The sequence below is a fragment of the Parambassis ranga genome, chromosome 8, assembly GCF_900634625.1.
Source record: "Parambassis ranga chromosome 8, fParRan2.1, whole genome shotgun sequence".
Lineage (NCBI taxonomy): Eukaryota > Metazoa > Chordata > Actinopteri > Ambassidae > Parambassis > Parambassis ranga.
In genome coordinates, this window is record NC_041029.1 from 1,437,899 (window position 1) to 1,460,009 (window position 22,111).

At 45.1% G+C, this 22,111-nt stretch overlaps 1 protein-coding gene across 2 annotated transcripts in view; it reads right to left on the reverse strand.

The window, feature by feature from the left end:
• Positions 1-22,111, reverse strand: part of aatka (apoptosis-associated tyrosine kinase a) — a 29,977-nt gene that overhangs the window by 2,807 nt on the left and 5,059 nt on the right. The window contains exons 2-11 of one of the 2 annotated variants that reach the window (XM_028411381.1): positions 11,682-11,815; positions 8,019-8,160; positions 5,476-5,555; positions 5,023-5,141; positions 4,826-4,913; positions 4,608-4,741; positions 4,167-4,251; positions 3,947-4,068; positions 3,704-3,853; positions 3-3,225 (exon numbers count right to left, since the gene is read on the reverse strand). In XM_028411381.1, the coding sequence (XP_028267182.1) occupies positions 3-3,225; positions 3,704-3,853; positions 3,947-4,068; positions 4,167-4,251; positions 4,608-4,741; positions 4,826-4,913; positions 5,023-5,141; positions 5,476-5,555; positions 8,019-8,160; positions 11,682-11,815 (4,277 nt within the window). Of the gene's footprint in view, positions 1-2; positions 3,226-3,703; positions 3,854-3,946; positions 4,069-4,166; positions 4,252-4,607; positions 4,742-4,825; positions 4,914-5,022; positions 5,142-5,475; positions 5,556-5,837; positions 6,477-8,018; positions 8,161-11,681; positions 11,816-22,111 lie in introns of those variants that run through there. The other variant, XM_028411382.1, reaches the window with a different exon arrangement.

Below are 22,111 nucleotides of genomic sequence, written 5' to 3' on the forward strand. Positions count from 1 at the left end.
ACCTGATCAAAAAGGAATACTGTGACATCATCAAAAAAGGACACTGCTTTTTTCTTCCTTTCCAGTTCATCACAGAAGGACTGGGTGAGCAGCGTGGGCATCTTCAGCAGGCTGCGGAGGTGACTGGCCCTGCTGGAGTCACTTACTACCACTGGCACTGTGGTGAAGTCCTCCTCACTTTCCTCACTGTCTTCATCTTGGATGTTGTAGGTCCTTAACTCTTCATCAGATTCACTGTCGTCTGAGTCATCCTCATCTTCAGCCTCTTCCAGCGGAGCTCTTACATCTTCACCGCACAGCTCCAACAAGGAGGAGGAAGTGGAAAGGTCGAGAGGGCCATTAGATTCTTCACACATACTGTCCTGTGAGTCACAGTCCTCTGCATCTATGTCTTCAAAGTCCTCCTCATTTATTTTCAAATCCTCTTTTCTGCCTTCCGTCTCCTCCTTCACATGGCTGAATTCAGGCAACTCCTCCTCTGCGGAGCCATCACTATTTTCTTTTTCTTCTGGGGGCTCATCTCTACAGTCAGTGTCAGTGGAGCCAGAATGCAGTGACTGCACTGGGGTGCACTCCTCTGGTATTCTGCTACCATCTAAATGGTTTGCTGAAGACTCTTGGACAGTGGAAGAAGGTTCAGACCCAATGGAGGAGCTGAGCTCAGAGGAAGGCTCATCTCCTGAGTGCTCTGTCTCCAAACCGAGGTCATCGTTTGCAGGGGCAGACTCTTTGGTCAGGCACCCACCCATCTGTGGGGGAAAGGGTGACAGCATGGACACAGCGGGGCTGGGAAAAGACTGGGTGTCAGCTTCTGAGAAATTCACCAAAACACAGCTTTTGATGTGTCTCAGATTTGTTAAGAGTTCCTCATCGTTTCCTATACTGTTCTTTTTGTCAGTGGGGACGCAATATTTGGCTGGACCGGGAAAGAACTTACTGCCCTGCTCCTGGGGACTCCTTTCATTTTCAGCATCGTAGTCAGAGAAATAGGCTGAGTCCCTGTACGGGTTCTTATCAGTCAGGCCCTTTAACTGTAGCTCTGAGGTGGAAGTACAGACCCCTTGCCCTAAACCTACTTGAACTACAAGTTCAGGTTCTCCACCTAGCCCAGGTGCCTCACCTCCCATAGGATCCCCAAGCTCTTTGAAAAGGAACTCTGGAGACTCATTGTTCTCTGTGTCATAGCCACTATCCAGGGATTTGGGAAGGACAGAAGTACAGAAAGGATCAGGACTGAAGGCCTGGTCACAGGGGCTTGCAATTGACATATTTATAGTGTCTGCTGATCCAGGAGTTCCCTCATGATTCTTCTGTGGGCTGAGCTCTTCCTCCTCTACCTCAGCATAGTCAAGGTTGAAGTCAGCAAAGATCCCTGATGTAATATCAGTGATGTCATCATCCTCATCCTCACTGTAGTCACCAAGCTCAACCAGACAGGTGCTGGAGTCTTTGACCCCTACTCCACTAGGTGACATCTCTGCATAGCTTAGCCTTTGGTCACTCAGACCTATAGATATTCCTGATGAAACCCTGTCCCAGATGTTACTCCTCTGCTTGTCTAATGCTCCTGCCTGACCAGTCTGATTATCTTTGAAAGAGGACAGGGCTGTTTTACAAGTGGCCTCAGGTGTCATCTCAGCATACAATCTCTTCATATTAAGCAATGATTGCATTTCATATTTTCCTGCATCCTCTGTTCCACTGTATGAGTCAGTGCCTTGCACGGTGTCTGTGTTCATTGTCCTTCTTGCTTGTGTGGTAGCTTCCTCTCTGTCTCTGTGGCAAAGGTGAATGTATGAGCCCAAGTCAGAGGGCCTGCTAGCAGCATTACAACCAGTGTCCCTTCCCTCCAGGGTGCCACCAGTCCTGGAGCTGTGGAAGGTTCTGGTGGTGGCTTTGGTTAGCGACCATAGTTCTGTTGTGTTGGAGTGAGCAGTGCATTGAAGATCCAGATAACTGTCACTTCCACCACTTGACTGCCTGCTGTCGAAGAGGCTGTTGTTATTTGCTGACTGGTTTGAGACCCAGTTTGTGGCATCTCCCTCAGAGAAAAGATCATCCTCAGTTTCCCTGCTTCTCCGCTGGCCCACCAACAGCCCATCATCTGTTCCTACATCAACACTGATGTGGTTAACAATAGGAATTGTCTTTCTGAGGGGCCCTACCATGTTGTGGCAACTTTCATTAACTGTGCTGCGACCTGTGTTTGCTTCAAGGTAGGGATCGCAAAACCCTAAGCTGGGGCTGCTGACAGCTTGTGACAGGCGTGGGTTTTCTAACTGTGCCTCTGAATGTATGAGGTTTGACTCTGGTGATGCTTCCTGAAGGGTCTGGCCACGTGTCTTGTGAGCTGCAGACTGTTCACAGTAGACTGTGTCACTGCGACTGGATGAAAGGCATGTATTGGAGTGTCCTAACTGGACAGTGGGACTTGAATCAGAGTCATAGGCAGAGGCACTGGATCTGATGTCTGCAGTTGACCAGTATGCACTGGGCTGTGCCATGGGCGAACTCAAGGACAATCTGCTGTTGGTGGCTTCCAGTCCTGGGCTGTAATCCACAATGCTGTCATCCAAGTTAATGTTACACTCTACGGGCTCCTCTATGCGTATGTAGTACTCACTGCTGACTGAAGGACTGTGGGCACTCAACACTGGGACCACACCTGGGTGTTCAGGTTCATAATAGGCTGGGGACATGCTTGAGGTGAGGCTGCCAGCCTTGCACCCCCCTGAGCTGCTTCCTTTGCTTGTGTAGTAGATATCCTGGTAATGTGGGTTCCCCTGGCCCAGTGGCCCACTGGTGGAAGAAGAGCAGTATGGCTGCTCAGCTCGGGCCTGCTCCCACTTATACTCAAAGTTAAGACCATGGCTGGTCTCTGTGACAGTCAGTAGGTCATCTCCTGTGTCAGAGTGGAAGCTGTCAGAGAAGTGTTCCAGGAGAGGGAAGGATGACGAGGTAGAGGAGGCCAGCTCCGCTGCCTGAGTGTGATCTGCACTGGGGGCTTCAGCTGAGGCAGGTGTAGGCGTCAGGTCGAGGGCTGTGGATGTAGATGTGTGGGAGGTGCTGCCAAGCAAGTTGGGTCTCAAGGAGTTCCAGCGCTGTTCAAAGTCTTCCTCCGCATCACTGGAGCCTTTGGCACACAGATATGTAACCAGGAGATGGACTTCCTCGCTGCTGGGCCGTAGCTCAGGCTGTAGCCAGCAGAACTGCATTACCTCATACCTGGATGGAGGAAGAAAAAAGGTTTTCTTTCTCTGTGGTCTCCTCAAATGTGCAGTATAATAATAAACAATTTTCATTATTAGGGAAGGAAAAACAAGGCAATACATAAATGTAGTAACTCGTATTCATGACACTAGCCACAACATATTGAGGTGCAGTGCAGATACCATCACTGGCATGTTCCTTTTTGTATCTTTGTGGAGCACATGCCAGCAAGGAACAACCTTGAGTAAGAATAGGTAAATAAAAACAGTATTTGGCCGGCTTCCCAGATCGAGATGAATGAAGTGACACAGCACTGCTCAGTGACACAGAGATCACAAGCAATAGGAAGAGTATTGATCATCGGCTTTTGTTAGCAAAGACAAATGTTGCTACAGTGGACACACTGTTAGAAATGCATTAGTCAGTGAGACAGTGTCAGAACGTCTGAGTGCATTTATAAGAGTATTTCTCTGCATGTGGAGGTGTGCCTCACCAGCGGTCAGCCAGGGGGAACTGGAGCTGGGGTTTGGGTAGTTTAAGCTGCTGTTCCTTGACGGCATATGTCAACACCTGCCTGTCAGAGTAGTGTCTGTACGGCTGGTTTCCCAGCTCAAAGAGCTCCCACACAGTCACCCCCAAAGACCTGCGGAAGCCAAGGAAGAGTGTTATATATATGTCATATTATTATAGTCATGCCATGTTTCACAATAATGGCAGAATCTGCAGGCAATCTCACCAAATGTTGCTGCTTTTGGTTTGATCAACAACCAGCAGGTTTCCGTGCACCTCATCTATGAGCTCAGGTGCGATCCAGCGTAGAGGCACCCAAATTTGGTCTTGTGTTATATAATAGTCATCCTATATAAATACACAAAACATACATGAATACTAGTAATACTAAGGTAATACTAAGGTAAAGAGCTTGGTATGAAAATGTGTGACATCAGAAGACTGACCTTGTATCGGCTGTGAGAAAGCCCATAGTCTCCTATCTTTACTGTCATTTCTGAGGTTAGCAGGCAGCTGCGCAGGGCCAGGTCACTGTGGGGAAAAAGATCATCCTCAGAGGTTTCTTTTATTTACAGCTATTGGGTTTTGCTGTTAGCTAACACAGAGTGTGTGCATGTGTCATTAAGTGACTGGGTTTCACAGTGTGAATGAATTGGATACACTCTTCTATTCTCACCTTCCAGTCACTGATTGGTTGCCACAGCCAAATGATAGAGGCTCGCCCCCGGCAACAAAATCACTGATGCTGGAGTTCATAACAACTACTCAGGCAGCACCAGGATGTTGTTGCAGGGAGAGACCAGCAGGGGGCACACAGACTTTTCAGTTGCGTTAACGTGCAGAGCTGTGAACGGCAGATTGAAGGGAGCAGCACTGACATAATTTACCTGTGGATGAAGTTGCATTTGTGGAGGTGCAGAAGCCCTGAGGCAATGTCACACACCATACTCTGGAGGATCAAAGGGTCAGGCATCTCGGAATCAGCTACCTGACAGCTGTGGAGATAACTCTTCAGATCACCCTGAGAGGAAAAGGAAATGAGGTGTGAGCTGTCGGGAAATATTGAGGTGAAATTAATAAGTAACATCGTTAAACCAGGTCTCACCAAAGGGCAAAACTCCATGACCAGCAGATAAGGAGTGACCTCAGTGCACTGAGCCAGGCACTGCAGGAGGGCTGGGTGCTGAAGGGTTCTGACGGAGAAAACAGCAGAATATTTGTCATCATCATTTATTTATGTTGTTCAATGGAAAACTATTCATGCACAGTAGAGCAGGCTTCTGTAGGATTTAGTGTACTGACCGGTATGGCTGGACCTCCTCTAGGAACTGCATCTGATCCTGAACACTAGCGCTAGCCTTCAGCTCCTTCACCACTACCTGGGTGGTGCTAAGGCCTGCGTTGACCTCACCCAGCAGAACCTGAGAGGATTACACAGAGCCAGACTTTAAGAATAAAAATGGACGAAGTTGTAGTAAAGTGAGTAAAGAGTGGATATGGGAGTACTGTGTGAACAAATCCAGCAAATGTAAGGAATTTAGTGTTACTGTGAATTTCTACTCTTCTCCCATGGAATTAACACCCTGACAGAAGTGCCAAAGATTAGCCTCGCTACATGGGGATAGTCATCTCATTACTCACACATTCCAAAAAGAACAGACAGCATGTTAGAGTGCGGTCTGTAGAGTATGGACAGCTAAAAGTGTCAAAGAAGCCAAATACTGTATGTATGTTTTAAGAGCACAAAAACTTCACCTTGCCAAACCAGCCATGTCCAATCTCCTTTAGATACAGCAGACTATGGCGGCCAAGGTCTGACGATTTCAGCAGTTGGACTGGAAGGGAAGAAAGAAGTGATTAGGAGAGAAGAAGCACACATTTTAACAGAAAAAAAGCTGAATGGACATGTTAGGGATTGGCTACAGATACAGGAAAGAAAAGAGCTAAAATGCATACTTTCCAAAATAAAACATTCATTACATTTACTTAAGGAAAGGTCGCCTGAAGTCATATTAGCTTAAATGTTCTATTTTCCAGTTAGATTAAATATTTGGAATCAGACGAATTCACTACCGCAGCACCGCAATTCTACAAATCCTGCTTAGACACACAAATACCTCCTTGGATCTTCATATTTCAGAAATGCGGATGATGATGGAGCAGTGGAGCGGCCAGCCACTCTGAGCACCGGGATAGGGACTGAGTCCAGATCCCTGGCAGCAGTCAAGTACTGGTTCAGAGTGTGAGAACCGAGAGCCCGTGGCCTCGGCCCCAGGCGTCTTAGCCTCATTGTGTATATGTGAGAGAAAGCCCACGGTCACAGTGTGTGTGTGTGTGTGTGTGTGAGAGAGCCTCTGCAGGATTTAACCCTCGGAGCCCTCAGCACAGCTGAACAAGCTCACCACACTGCCTCTCCCCGTCTCTCTCATCGTCCAACTGGGACACACACAAACACACATACTGTCCTCGTCTGGAGCCCTCCAGCTGTCAGGAAAATTCCAAAATCCTCTGTTCCTATACGCTGTAAAAATTAAAATTTACAGCAGAAGGATGGAGTCACAACTACAAGTCCGAACTGCAGACGGGTCGACTTCTGGGGTGGTTTTCTCATCATGTTTCACGCCTGATGCGACTGCAACTCATGTTGGTAGTGTGCCGTCTGACGCGCCAGCTCTATGTGCAGCTTCAAGACACCCAGTAGTGACATAAGGTCCACATAATGCTCCCCTGTCACCCAAGACAGCAGCATTCTTCAGCCAAACATGACACAAACACTGCTCTGTCCAGCGCAGAAAAGACTTCTGTCATACACGCTCACCACCCCTATCTCAAGCCTCCCCTCCCAGCTCTTAGGTCCTGGTGCATGCCACCACCCTTCCCCTGTCTCCGCTCATTCTGTCACAGAACCCTCACTGTATTCTGCTCATAATGCCAGTCCTCCGCTAGTGCGTTCCATGGACGTTCCAGCCTGGCCTTATGCACCCCGCTGCCCAGTCCACTTAAAACGGGGCCATTGTTTGCCTCGCTCACTCACACGCTCACGCTGCGTCTCCTGGTACCCTGTGCACCAAACACACACACACTCAGGCATGCAAAGAAGACACACACATAGGCCTTTCTCCACTGGAACACTGGGCAGAGGTTGTCACGGTGATTAGTAGCAGAACCCACGCTCCTCCCTCCTCCACGGAGAAAAAGAAATTAAGAAGTGGTATTATTCCAAATGTGGAATGTGTGAGCGTGAGTGTGCATTCCTGTCCCACTAACGGCATTAGTTTTCAGTGGGGGTGTAGGACCAGTGGAATGAAACACACCACTCACTTTGATGCATCAAGCCTTTACATGATCTCTTGAATAAAAGATTACAGCAACAAGTAGAAAAGCAGGACAGGCGGACCAATGGTGACCGTCCTGTGTGTTAATAGTGACATCTGAGTGATGCTTGACACATATAGAGAGCACAATGTGTTGTACGGACAGAGCACAATTGTATTTTTGTTTTTTCCTTTAGTTGCATTTAAAGGGCAAACTTATCCATGTTTGATGATGTGCATAATGTTAATATGTATATGTTTGGCTTTTAGCCATATGCTTGTTAATCATCATTCATATACCCAAAAGAATAAAGAGTAAATAAAAGATCATAAGAAATATCAGAAAGCATGAATACTTTACTTTCTCCTAAACATCCAAAAATGTAATTTTTGTAACTGTATGTTTTATTATCTTTACAAAGAAAGGATTCATACACTGTCCTTCTATGACTCAGTAGAAGGAGACATTTTCCCTCGCCATTAATCCATTTGTCGCCCTGCAACACCTGGACCAATCGTATAGCAGTAGCTATGGGGGACTGAAGCGAGGGTAGCGATAGGCTAGAAGCCCGAGGCTGCCTCGTCCAATGGTTGCTGGCGTTCACATCCTGGTGATGCAGAGCAGCAGCTCACCTCCCCTCTGGCTAAGCACAGTGCAGCACAGACAGCTGGTGAGTCATGCAGGGTGAGGCTCTCTGAGCAGCACCCGAGATCTCCACACACACACACATGCATCACACACAGGTTTTTACATGCTGGGTTTCAGGTAGAAAGATGTATGCACAGGATTCATCAAAATATTGAAATGTCACATTCAGAATATGATTTACACCCCCCCCAAAAAAAATGTGTAGTAGGGTTAGGTCAGATTCCTTCCTCTAAGGTGGCTCCAGCATTTGTATACAATATGCTATGCAGCACTGCAGTAGGACGATTTCTAAACATACTACAGAATAGACAGATGTATGTGCCGTAGTTTCTTACTGGATCTGCCGGGCTGTTTGGAGACAGGCAAGGAAACCTCTGTGAGGGGAAGGATGTAAACTTCAGGCCCATTCTGGGAGGATGGTGAGGCCAGGGCGGACAGATCTGCCTGGTACTCCTCTCCCTCAGTGTTTTCAAACTCCTGGTGCAGAGACACATGCTGGATTAGTCATCTACTCACAGTTGTCCTTCCACCCGAGATAGTGGTACACAATGGTTTAACTGTGAAGACATTCCGTGCGCTGACGCACATTCACCTACGGTACCCATATACATTGTGGAAGGTCACACTGTAGGGGGAAGACGCAAATGCATACTGCTATTCAAACTGCATACAAAAAGCCTCCTGTCTGTTCCCCATACAGTGTATGCACACATGACGTCACATTGTACACATTTTACCAGCATGTAGCTGCTAAATCCTGGGTGCTGTTCTTCTTCATCTTCATCTTCTGTAGTTAAGTAAATAATGACCAAAGATACATTCAACATGCAGAGAAAGCCCCAAAAATGCAATATCAGATGCAGAAAACAGCTGAATGGTTTACTTCCCCTCCTCTCCATCACTGCTTCTCCCCACTACTCTTCATTCTGCGTCCATCCATTTCTACTCTCCAGCCCACTGCAGTGTCCTTGCTCTTCCTTCTACACCAGTACAGGGTTCTCCTATAACGTATCTGTCTCTTTAAAACACAACATGTATACCAAAACACAAAAAGGCATGTTGCACCTACTACATGGTCTACATGACTTTATACATGCTCCAGTCATTGTGAGCGTGTTTACATTTCATGAGTTCATATGTCACCATTTGCAAGGACTTGTCATTAAAATCCTTCTTTTTCCTAAAGACATTGCAACAGGACCACTGCATTATTAGGATATGAATAAAAATACATCAGCACACTTAATATGCTCATATGCTATGCCTCCTGCCATTACATTAAAGATGGGTTTAGAATATTCCTCTCTGTACAGTACATGGTTCTATATTCAACATGATGGATTTCACTCTGCTCTGACTCTTGGTCAGAACACACACATCTATGTCCCTCATCAATAACCCTGAGGCAGAACATAAACATGCTGAGAAAAATGCAGAAACAGAAGTAACCAACATTACAGTGAACCGTCACTGTACCTTGAAAAACAACGTGCTTCTAAAACGAGCCTTTCACAACATAAAACACATTCATTGTCCGATCATTTTTAGCTACCATAGTGACAAGTCCTGTCCCAAACACACTTGACAGCCACTGAACACACAGTGATGCAGTGGTTAGCACTGCTGCCTCATAACAAAGAGGTTCCTGTTTTATATCTGGCTCTGGCTGTTTCTGTCTCCATGCTAGCATGGGCTTTGTTCCATGTACCATTTTCTATGCTTCCTCCACATACCATAGACGTGCATGTTAGGGTAACTGGGGCCTTGGCTGTAGTTGTGAGTGTGAGCATGAGTGGTTGTCTGTCTTTATGTCAGCCCCTGTGATAGGCTGGCCTTCCACCCAGCATGGGTAGGCTCCAGCCCCCTGTGACCCTGTAGTAACAGGACAAAGCAGGTAAAAAGTGCATGCATGATTGCAGGTGGGTCTGAAAATATTCTTCTCTTTTTACTGGCTCCTGGTGAGGACATTGCTGTTTTGGTCACAGCATAGTGAAAAATTAGAATAATGTCCTCCCCTCTCTCTATTAAACACATCAAAGCCCCTCTTGGTGCTGACGTCTGACCGCAGGAAATACCACTCAATCATTCACCATGTTGGCAGGTTTACAGAATGGGACTATCACAAGAAGACATAATCCACCCCATCCATCTATCCTTCAGCTAATGAACTGACCACACCACAAAGGACAGGAGGAAAGGAACAAGAAAGTGGGCTGCACTTTGGATGAAATATCTGTATTTGTGTAGTTATTGTTAGTTAATATGTGCTGTAAAACACCAGTGTGTGTGTATGGGATTGTGTGGATATGTTTTTTTTCATTCAGGAGAACCATCTGCCACTCTCCTTGGAGTGAAGTGTGAAAGCGTGCACCTGGCTGTGAGTCAGCATTGCATAGCTCCCCAGGGAGCCTTGAGTTTAGAAAGCACTTAATACCCAGCCTCAGACTGCACGCTCCAGTAAGAAACACTACGACTGAGAGAAATAATGAGGCTTTTTGGTCAGTGCAGCGGAGCGGTGTTGCAGTCCCTAACCAATGCACACCTTACATGGAAGCTGCTGAGTGCTGAACTATTGCCAAAGAGTTGGGACAGTTTAAGCCCTATGGGATGCTGACTGGTAAACTAAGACAGCCAGGTGAAAACGTGAGCCAGTGCAAGTGTCCTTGAGCAAAATATTGAATCATTTCCACCTCAGACATGAACCACATCACTGCAGAAATCATTAGTGCCATCCTGGCACGTTAACCCACCCCTGACATGGGGCTGTGGCTGATCAAAACAAAGTCACTGATGATGTTTAAGCAGCGTAATCAAGGTGTCTGCCAGTGTTTGTTACACACTGTAGAGACAAAGTGCTGTAAAGCTGACACACTGGTTCCTGCAGGTTATTAAGTTGGGCGATCTCATCTTAGATAGACGTGGGTGGACAGACACACACACAAAGCAGGAGTACAAGAATTGTTAAAGGCACCCCTCTGTGTGTGTGCTCATTAGTGGTGCTGATAGCATCTCCTGTGCTACCGTGGGATGCACCGCATAGTTCCACCCACCCATTCACACAGCCAAAGGATCACACTTACATGCCTGTAATGCATTCATTTTCCAGCTAAAATGAGTTAGCAGCTACAAACTAAAAGACTGTTTTAAAATACTGTATATAGTCCAGGGGTTATTCCATCAGCAGCATTGAGAGGAAATTATACTGACAAGGAGCAGCCAGTAACCGTTCCAGCTCTCCACAGGCCCCCTAGCTGTGTCAGTCAGTGTTTAGCCCTCATCAGAAGCTCAGCACTGATGATTGACACACTCTGACTGAGTCACGCTGAGGAACGTAGAGACAATGTGTGCCAGTCTGAGCTGGGTAACAGGGGATTCGGCTAGAACAGTTGCATACAATGAATCAACAGTCACACTAATAATAATTAAAAGCGACAATTAGCAGTCTATTTAGCATTATTAGCGTGTTCTTTAGATGACTCATTTCAAAATGATAATCCTACAGGTGTAATGTGTCACCAATCACAGTCCCCTGCTTGTCTGCTTATATCTCAGTTGTGATTTTATCCCAACTTTGCAGTTCACCTTAGCTGCAGGCTTTTCAGCTAATGAAAACCCTGCAGATTTTTGTCACTGTGCCATTTCACCTTCATCTAAACACCAAGCATGAGTTCTTTATTTCTATACATTTCTAGGAGCTACTGTTGATACTTCAATCTTTTAATGTTCATTTGCAGTCCCTCTATGCATTTATTGTAGTATTAAGTCATTCCCCCAAATGTATAGAGCCCATTTTCTGTGCAAAATTAAATCTGTCAATTTTATACAATTACCAGGAATATAAGCAATACATCACTAAAACTACTGACAGCATGCCTGTTTTCACTTTTTCATGTTAAAGTTCTGAACTACAAGCAATTCATTTCCTCCCTTTGACATCCTCCATAACCAGAGTTTGTGCTCCTCTCACCACTTCCAGATGGGGGCAGCATGGAGCTCACCTTGAAGCCGATGTCTCCCTTCTTGCAGCAGAGGCAAGCCAGCATGAGGAAGACAAAGGTGAAGAGGCCAGAGAAGGAGACAGCTACTACTGCTAGAGACGAAGGCCAAGACAGCTCACTCAGCGGAGCGCCATCTGCAACATCAGGAGACAGAGGTGGTGTTAAAAGGGTGGAAGCACACATAGATCAGGTGTCAGACAGCAGGGTCACACAGAAGATTACAAACAAAACAGAGAGGTGATTTGTTGACACGCATATGATCTGTGACTGTACCTGCAGCCTGCTGACAGAAGCACAGCTCATCATTCAGCATTCCCCAGTGGTCCCTATTGAAGCAGGCCTGAAGCTTAATTACAGTAGTCACTGTGCACTCATAGAAGCTCAAAGTTTAAAACCACCCACGAACACAATTACTGCCTAATCATTTAATGAAACATAGCAGGTGTACTGCAGGCTCAGCCTGTTTCCATGTAAACAACTTTGGTTCGCTTACTATGAATTTATCATCTGCTTTCCATTGCAGCAGCTGCAGAATCCCTCTCAAAGCCATACGACCCAACATATGTTTAAAGAACTGCTCTGAGACACTGGTAAATCCTTGCACTTATTGTGGCATTAGGTATATTAGGATGTCCTGCTTTGAACCACAGAGAGGGGCCTGCTGTTCAAACCTTCATATGTGCAGCAGCTGCTCTGGTTCAGAGGTCTAATAAAAGAGTTAAAGAGAGAACAGTGGGCTGAGAAGAGCCGTCATTAAACATATCACTGGTATCCACACATGTACCCCTTTAAACAACACTCAGTCAGCTGCATATATTGGATTCTGAGTGGAGGTCACTTCATTACCATCTACCCACTGCCTGCATCAGCAGTCTGCTGGGAGCGATAAGGAGCCTCTGCTGTAGCTCCACTTCACAGCACTCCAGCAGAGAACCTGGACATATGTATATGGCAGTATGTCATATTTGATGCTTAAACTGAGTTGTTGACACACTCTTTGTATAATTTAGACAGGAGGGGGGTCATCTCTCTGAGGCCTGCCTAGAGAATGTTTAAATTAGGATGGTGTTCCAGGAAATGACACACAGGGACATCCTGAATTCTACGGTCCCTAATATGACCAAAAACAAGAACATTAATAACAGTTTGGAAACAGTTCACAGATTTTTGGGTTGTTTTGTATTATTTTAATCAGACATGCAGTACGCTGTGTCTCAAAGTACTTTGATAATAATACAATACAATAATACATGCTTTGCATAATTTCTCCCAAGCATGGTGATGGTGTATTCATAACAACATCTGTCATTCTCTGTGGTTGCATCTAGCCCAACCTAAACATGAAATCATGAAGAGTCATTCTGCAGCTGTGCAAGTGTCAGTCTTTTACACAGCACATCTACAGTGTTGTCAGAAGCCATCATTATTACTGTGCTAATCAGGGTCTAATACCTGCGATTATTTTAAAGTAATCTATACCTACAACTCCAAAATAACAACAACAACTCCAGATCTTCCCATCCTGCCCCTTCAGTCAGTGTTTTGCAGGCTGACTGCACAGATTGCAGCCTTGTCAACACTGGCGTGTATGTTTGTGTTTTTAAGAATGCTGCTGTATCCTAACTCATGAAAAATAAACATGTGTTGTTGAAAGGTCTTTTAATACAGAGGACTGGCATAATATCTGCTCCTTTTCCAGGATGCTAACACACACATGCAGGCAGGGGACCCCTGAGCTGACTGAGGCTACTATCTTTGATGCTTGTGTGCGTGTGTTTTCTTTCTAGCTCACTGCCTAAGACCCAGCAGGCCTGACCCACTTGGCTGCAGGGAACACGCTGTTCCAGACCTGACAGCTCCCGCAGCCTAAACAGTACTGCTCCATCCAAAGCTTGACCCTGAGGTCATGGCTACGGAGCCTGTTTTACCCAACACACCGTACAGTACAAACACCCGGGAACAGCTCCCTGCTTGTAAGGAGAACCCAGCGTGTGTGTGTGTGTACATGCGGACACTGATGTGCCAACACATCACCATGGTAACAGCTTGATGGCCAACACATATTACTATGGGGTAGTAAAGTGTATTAAATTAACTGAAACATTTTTTTGACTTTGGAATAATCAAATTAAAAGTAAGTGAAAATATAAATATATACTAATTTAATTAATGAACTGTGTGGGAAGAGTACATTTTATTTGGTAATAGTATTTTACTGTTTTATATTCATTGCACATACACCTGAAAATGTTAAGTAATCTTTAATCCAGAAGTATAGGTAACAAAACTGAAGAAGAAAGCAGCTCGTGGCCCTTTGACGCACCAGGCTGTGTGAAAGACATGGAGCTCTAATCTTCATACATCTTCAAATGTCTTGTTCATTTGCTGCACATTTTAATTGATGTTTAACACTGGTCAGGTCTCTCAAACAAGTCTAAATCCTCAGTATTGTTGAGTGAATGAAGAAACACTCAGGTAAGTGGAACATTTATAATAAGAACATTTTACAAACTCTACACAGAATGTGTGATGTTATGCAGAGTTTGGTTTGGTCCATCGGTCTTAGACTTAACGTCAGGTGGTCTGTGCTTCTCATCCTATTCCTCTAAGTGTTGTGTAGCTGATGTATAAGAATAGTCTCACCTTTCCCTTGTTTGGCGTCTTGTCTGTATTCGAGACCTTTGTTTAACACTGCACATGTGTTCCTGTCCTGATGAAGAAGTCACTTAAAACAAGTCAAGCTCTACTTTCTGTTTTACTGTTTGTACTTTGTATTTATCCTGCCAGTGTTTGCAGACAGACACATCCTCAGGTTCTTAGAGAAGATTGAAGCAAGGCGTCTGGACTTGTAGAGTTTTCTAGAAGACGTTTCGCTGCTCATCCAAGCAGCTTCATCAGTTCTAACTGTTTGGTGGGGAAACATGGTTTATATGTGGTTACAGACCTCAGTGGGTGGGTCTGGGTAAAACTTTAAAAAACTTACAAACAATAGCACTAAATGTTTCCATACTTACCTGTGATGTTCTGGCTGACTGGGCCAGGTGTGTCTAACGACTGGCTAACGACTATGAAACTGCCGGAGGGGGACTGGTTGACAGCCCTTTGTTCTTACTGTGAGTATGTGCAAACTTCCTGGGAATGGATGGAAGCTGCATTGTATGTGGTAGAAAGATGATGTCTGAGGCCACCACCTCTGTTAAGGGAAGGTTTTTCCAGCTTAACATAGATGGCTTCCTAGACTCCTCTTTCAAACCACATTTCCTCCCTGTCTAAAATGTGAACGTTGTTGTCCTCAAAGGAGTGTCCTTTGTCTTTGAGGTGGAGGTGAACAGCTGAGTCTTGTCCTGAGGAGGTGGCTCTCCTGTGCTGAGCCATTCTTCTGTGGAGTGGTTGTTTAGTTTCTCCAATGTACAGATCAGAGCATTCCTCACTGCACTGGACTGCATATATCACATTGCTGTGTTTCTACCTGGGAATCTTATCCTTCGGGTGAACCAGTCTCTGTCTCAGTGTTGTCATAGGGTACTGGTCCGTGTGTGTGGGTTTCCTGTACACTTCCACATTGAGGCTCCTGTCCTCCTCAGTATGTACTGTGCAGTCCAAGAAGGCCAGATTGTTGTCCTTGGTGTCCTCGCAAGTGAACTTGATGTTATTATCCACTGCGTTGATGTGTTCTGTGAACCGTTCCACTTCGTTAGTCTTGATTTTGACCCAGGTGTCATCCACATATCTAAACCAGTGGGTGGGGGTGGTTCCAGGATAGGAACTCAGGGCTCTTCTCTCCACTTCTTCCATGTAGAGGTTGGCCACAATAGGAGACACAGGTGATCCCATCGCACAGCCGTGCTTCTGTCTGTAAAAGTTCCCATTGTACTGGAAATAAGTGGTGGTCAGGCAGAGGTCCAGCAGGTCACAGATGTGGTCTGGCGTTAGGTTGGTTCTCTCCTTGAGTGTGCTGTCTTGTGTGAGGCAAGTCCTTACCATCTCTGTGGCTTCTGATGTAGGGATGCAGGTGAACAAGGAGGTGACATCAAATGAGACCATGGTGTCATCTGGGTCCATTTGGATCTTCTCCACCTTGTTCACAAAGTCCTGCGAGTTGTGAATGTGATGTGGTGTGTCACCTACCAGTGGTGTCAGGAGTTCAGCCAAGTGCTTAGCCACGTTGTACGTTAGCCAGTCGTTAGACACACCTGGCCCAGTCAGCCAGAACATCACAGGTAAGTATGGAAACATTTAGTGCTATTGTTTGTAAGTTTTTTTTAAAGTTTTACCCAGACCCACCCACTGAGGTCTGTAACCACATATAAACCATGTTTCCCCACCAAACAGTTAGAACTGATGAAGCTGCTTGGATGAGCAGCGAAACGTCTTCTAGAAAACTCTACAAGTCCAGACACCTTGCTTCAATCTTCTCTACGTATGATGACCTGGATGACTGAGAATCTTCATCAACATCCTCAGGTTCTCCTCCGTGGTGCAGGGGAGGATCCTTTTGTTGTGTCAGTCAGAAGGCAGCATAGTTTTGCCAGGATGCAGTATGTGCTGCTGAAGTTTGCATGCTGCTTCTCAAACTGATTTATGTGTCTAACCTTGCGTACCCCAGCAGTCTCTGTTGTCGCCTAACGATGGTTTATTGTAGGTACCCTTGTATAAGGTGCTAAAAGGAGTTGAATTGAATTTTTGTCATTTGTGATAACAGTTATCAATTATATTGAGTAAAATAACTTGAAAATACAATCTACTCACTTCTTCATAACAAAATAGTTGTAGTAATGGTAAAATAAATTAAGTAACCTTTACTCAGTATCTTCACAAATTCTTTTGGTTTACTGTTAAGTTTGTTCTACTTAATGCTATAATGTGAGCTGTAAAATCCGGTTTCTGTCACTCCTTTCGAAAGACATCGCTGATGTCTCATCTGCTGCTCCTCTCTTAGCTATGCTTCTGTTTATGCAGTGTGAACGTGTGTGTGTGTCTGTGTGCGTGTGTTTAAGTGAAAAAAAGTGATAGCAAAAGTAAAGCAGTGCCCTCTCCGGATGCACATTGGCTGAGTGGTTGGTGAGACACTTTGTGAGGGTGATTGGGATAATGGGGCTCTTTTTTTCAGATCCTGGTCAAATGTTCTTTGCAGCCTTTCCCTCTGCCATTGTACAGAAAACTTTACAGCAACTTGTAAGAGGAACGTTTCCTAATTCATTTTCATTTACAGCATGCTCATAATCATTCCTGTAGCAGGAGCTGTATCCTGACACCCAGGACGTCATGGCTGGATGGATAAATGTGAGGCATACTTAGCTGACTAAGCTGACTGATATTCACTCTGTCATTCTACCTTTCCTGCCTGTGTTTCACACAAGCTCCTCCTTGATTTCTTGGCTGCCTGACATCTGCTTAGAGAATAACAAACTCCATAGCTCCATCATATCATACCATCTAGAGAAGATTGAAGCGAGGCGTCTGGACTTGTAGAGTCCAAGAAAACTCTACAAGTCCAGACGCCTCGCTTCAATCTTCTCTACGTATTCTGACCTGGACGACTGAGAATCTTCATCAACATATATCATTGTTACGTTGTCTGTGATTACGTAACTGTATTCCATTCCAGTTACAACCTAAAGAGAAGGTAATTAGAATACAGATACATTGTTGAAATCCGTGGATTACACAATGGTACTTCCATGTGTTTATTTACTCTGGGGGATGAAACAAGTCATCTTCATTCAACAAAGATCTTGTCTACAGCAGAGGTCTGAGTTTGCTGCTGGAGACAAAGAGGACAGTGCAGTGATGGGGTTCAGAGTCTGAGGATGAGGATGAAGAGTGGAGCACTGTGCGCTTATCATGATGCCGCTACACTGTTAGCGTGACTTGAATGAGCTGCAGACTCCAAACCTGAGGCTGATTACCATGTGGCTTGCAGTCAGGTAGTTTTATACATGCTACATGTTTTATGTTCTTATTCAAACGTTGTTAGGGTGATTGCTGCATTCAGTCACCTAAAATAGAATTCAATGTTTGTAATCCAAGTATTCAGAATACTCAGGTGGACACAGATAAAAGATTTTTACATGGTGGGGATCAGCTTTTGTGAAGTTTTCATTCTGCACCAGAAGCTTGATGCAGCTACCAAGAGGAAAATCAGAGGCCCTGTTATCATAAGTGTGACATTTGAAGAATCCCTCTCCCTCACTCTCTCCCTCTCTCTCTCTGAGGATGTGTGAACTGAGCGACGACCCAAGGTCTTCCATAAATATTTGAGAAGCACACATTACTTCAGCAGCTGCACAGTGAAATGAAAATAAAGCACTTAAATCCAGGCTCATACCCGCTTTATTAAAAAGCTGTCTGCAAGGCTCGAGAGACATGAACAATGTCCTGAGAGACGGGTTGACAGAGCAATGGAGTCACCGCACCACCTCTACAATTCAAGCTGACAAACAGGAAGCCATGTCTCAAAAGTTGGACTTAATCACAAGTCTTTCTTCATTGGGTGTGACTGCAGCTCCAGGTTGCATTTATATAGTCTCGCATGTTCTGTCAGACGAGGGAGGGGCATGGGCGATCTACGTCATCACTGGCTAAAAGGGAGACCTACAAAGTACAGTGTACACTCTCAGCAAGTGCACACATCTTTGGGATGCATAAGAAATATATATAGAAATATGTAGAATGATGAAGGCCACAGCAGCAGGGAAGCTAGGGAGTGCTCAGCTGATGTGAGCATGTGTGTGTGCACGAGAGCTTTTCATTGTAGATCATAAATAAAGGATGTGCCAGTGCTGCTGTGCAGCTGTAATGGTTCACTGAAGCCACTGGTGTAATACTCTGGTTGGTACACCTGATCATTGTGTATTCAACCAATCTGTTCCAAATAAATGACAAGTAGATTCAAAAGACGAGGAAGACTAGGCCCGAGCATGGTCACACACAGCGAGGTGATGCACTGGCCAGCATGCTAGGGCTGGCTTGGCACTGTAACGGCTCAAGAGGTTCTGCAGGAATGTACTATGAATGTTTGGAACTTTGTTCACAGGGAGAAAGAAAGAGAGCAGCACATAGTTATGAATTTATCAGCATCTGCTCTCTTCTTCCTGTTCTACAGTTTTAGAATGCTGCAGCTATGTTATGTACATGATTTATGGGGTGAAACATATTTTACTTTGTTTGTAGCCAAACACAAATTGGAAACGAGATAAGAACAAGGAATATCCTGATACGTCGAATATTTGGGTCCTGCTGCATAGGATTTCTGCCTCTGACCCCATCCCCCTTTGCCTGTGTCTCTCTTGCTGTTGTTTTTTGTGCATGCACAAACAGCAAACAGACACACACTAGTTCTTATTCTTGACTATGGGACCTGCAGGGAGGGCACTGTGCCAAGTTACACACCACTGCAATCAAACTGTCTTTGAGAAAGAGTGAGGCGGAAAAGAAGAGGGAGGGTGAGATACAGTGTCAACTGCAATTAGTAGTCAATGGCATGGATACACATACATTATGCAACTGGTGTGTTTAATAAAAGTCTGTAAAGAGATGTGCAGTCACTGGGCAAAGCTGTGTGCTACAGCTAAGTTGGCCAGCACCTATTATGGCTTTAAATGTTCAACAAGACTTTTGGACTATACTACAGGAAGAGTGGTTTGTAATAATGTCAGTAAATATGCAGGAAGTAACTGGTGGTCCTTCACTGACCTGCCGCCTTCCCTCGGTCCTCCTACACTTAGAAACCTGTGCCAGAGTTTCAGGAGTATGGAGTGACTCAGAGCAACAGAGAGCAGCAAGCAACCATAATCTCTCTAACATGAGTTTACATTTAGGACAGTGCTGCAGGGGGCAAACAAGCTCCTCCATCTGCCCTGCCTGAGCTCCACCCAGTGCCAAAAACACACAATTGCATATCTGAACTCCAACGATGGCTGTGACGTGGCTGTGGAAGTAAAAAAGAAATATGCAGTATATACAGTGGTGCCCGTCTCTGTATGTTAGTCACATTCAAATGTTTCAGATCAAAAAAAATTAAATATTAGACAAGAATAACACAAAATGCTTTTAATAAAGGTTTAGCTTTATTATTAAAGGGGAAAAAATCCAAACCTACATGGCCCTGTGTGACTGCCCCCTAAACCTAATCACTGGTTGGGCCACCCTCAGCAGCAACGACTGCAATCAAGCATTTAGAGGAAGTTTGGCCAACTCGAGCATTAGCCGCCTTTTTAAGGTCATGCCACAGCATCTCAATCGGATTCAGGTCAGGACTTTGACTAGGTCACTCCAAAGTCTTCATTTTGTTTTTATTAAGCCATTCGGTGGACCTGCTAGTGTGTTTTGGATCATTGACCTGCTGCGGAACCCAAGTGTGCTTCAGCTTAAGATCACCAACAGATGGCCGGACATTCTCCTTCAGGATGTTTTGGTAGACAGCAGAGCTCATGGTTCCATTTACCACAGCAAGTCTTCCAGGTCCTGAGGCAGCAAAACAGCCCCAGACCATCACGCTACCACCACCATCTTTTACTGTTGGTATGAGGCTCCTTTCACTCCAGATGTAATGGGACACACTTGGGACTTTATGTTCCTTTTGCTCAGCAGTGGGTTTCATCTTGGAGCTCTGCCATGCAGGCCGTTTTTACCCGGCCTCTTTCTTATGGTGGAGTCATGAACCCTGACCTTAACCGAGGCAGATGAGGCCTGCAGGTCTTTGGTTATTGTTCTGGGGTCTTTCGTGACCTCTTGGATGAGTCGTCGCTGCACTCTTAGGTCGTTTTGGTCGGGAAGGTTCACCACTGGTCCATGTTTTCACCGCTCTCGCTGTGGTTTGCTGGAGTCTCGAAGCTTTAGAAATGGCTTTCTAACCTTTTCCAGACTGACAGATCTCCATGACTTTGTTTCTCATTTTGTTCCTGGATTTCCTTCTATCCTGTGACGTCTGGTTTTGAGGATCTTTTGGTCTGCTCCCCTTTGTCAGGCAGCTTCTGTTTAAATGATTTCTTGATTGAGAGCAGGTGAGGAAGCACTCAGGCCCAGGTGTGGCTACAGACATTGAACTCAACTCTCCAAAGATGTGAGACTTTTCCACACAGGGCCATGTAGGTTTGGATATTTAAACACCTTCATTTAAAAACTGCTTTTTGTGTTTCCTTAATACCTAATATTTAAATGTGTTTGATGGTCTGAAACATTTAAGTGTGACAAAAAAGGGCAAACACTTTTTCACCCACTCTACATCTGGCTTGATTTTCAACTGCTTTAGTGTACGTCTTAAATCAAATGCAAAAGGCCACTCATCAATGGTGAGCACATGTTTATTGTCACTGTAATCTGAACATCTATGTGACAGGCTGTGTGAAGAAAAGAGGGACCGAAGACTGGGGAGGGAGGGAGGGAGGGAGGGAGGGAGGGAGGATGCATTGGGAATGAGGAAAGAAAAATGGATTTAGTATGTTGACATGAGAGCTTAATTTGCTGAAAACACACACATGGAAATGACAGAAACAGAAATGTTTCCAGGGACAGACCTGCTGGGGTTTACCTGCTTTGTGACTTCTGAGGTTTTGGAAATGGTCACATTGTTTCTTATTTAGACTTGTTTGTATGCAGCACAATGAGAAGTAGTCTGCAAAACACACACACGTGTGCACAGATGTCAGACGTTGCGAGCAGAGGGAACAGCATGGCATGATTAATGGCAGGATACAGTATCCTCCACCGACTTCCATCCTCTCTACAGCTCTCCATCATGTTCTCTCTGAATAACTACAGGTGGCAGAGGGATGTGCTGCCCTGCAGCGAGCTTTGATAACTGTCATTAAATGGGAGTGAGAGGACAGGGTCACCACCGTGGATAAGCATTACATGGCTACCATGTCCATCCCTAGGAGCACAGACAAAAGCACACTCGTAGAAAGAAAGGGTCTGAATTTGAACCTGTTTGAGTTCATTAAACAGCTACACAGTGTTCCTGCAGAATAAAACATGAGTAATTCAGTTATTATCATTCACACACACTGGCCTTTGTTGTGCGATTTGTAAAGAATTGTTATACAAAAAGAAGTACTGCCACAGTTCGGCACACAACTCTTCACAGTTTATCAACCTGGCAAACAGAGAGTTGACTGAATGAATGCTGTTATCCTCCAGTCAAGTGGTTTGCAAAAGCAGAATCCTGTGAGACATGCTACCAAAACAAAACAAAAACATGATTTTACAATGACGAATTAATCATTGCAAGTAATTCATCAATAACTGTCATTTATTTGGCAAAGGACCGTAGGCCTGCAGGAGTTTGGACATGCACCATTACAATACTAGCCCTTCACCCCTACTGTTGCTGCTGCTGCTGTTAAACGAAGGCTTAGGTTTGCTAAGAGTTGCAACTTTGAACAGTTGCATCTCTTAGCAAACAGTGAAGACTTTGTGTAGTTGCTGTT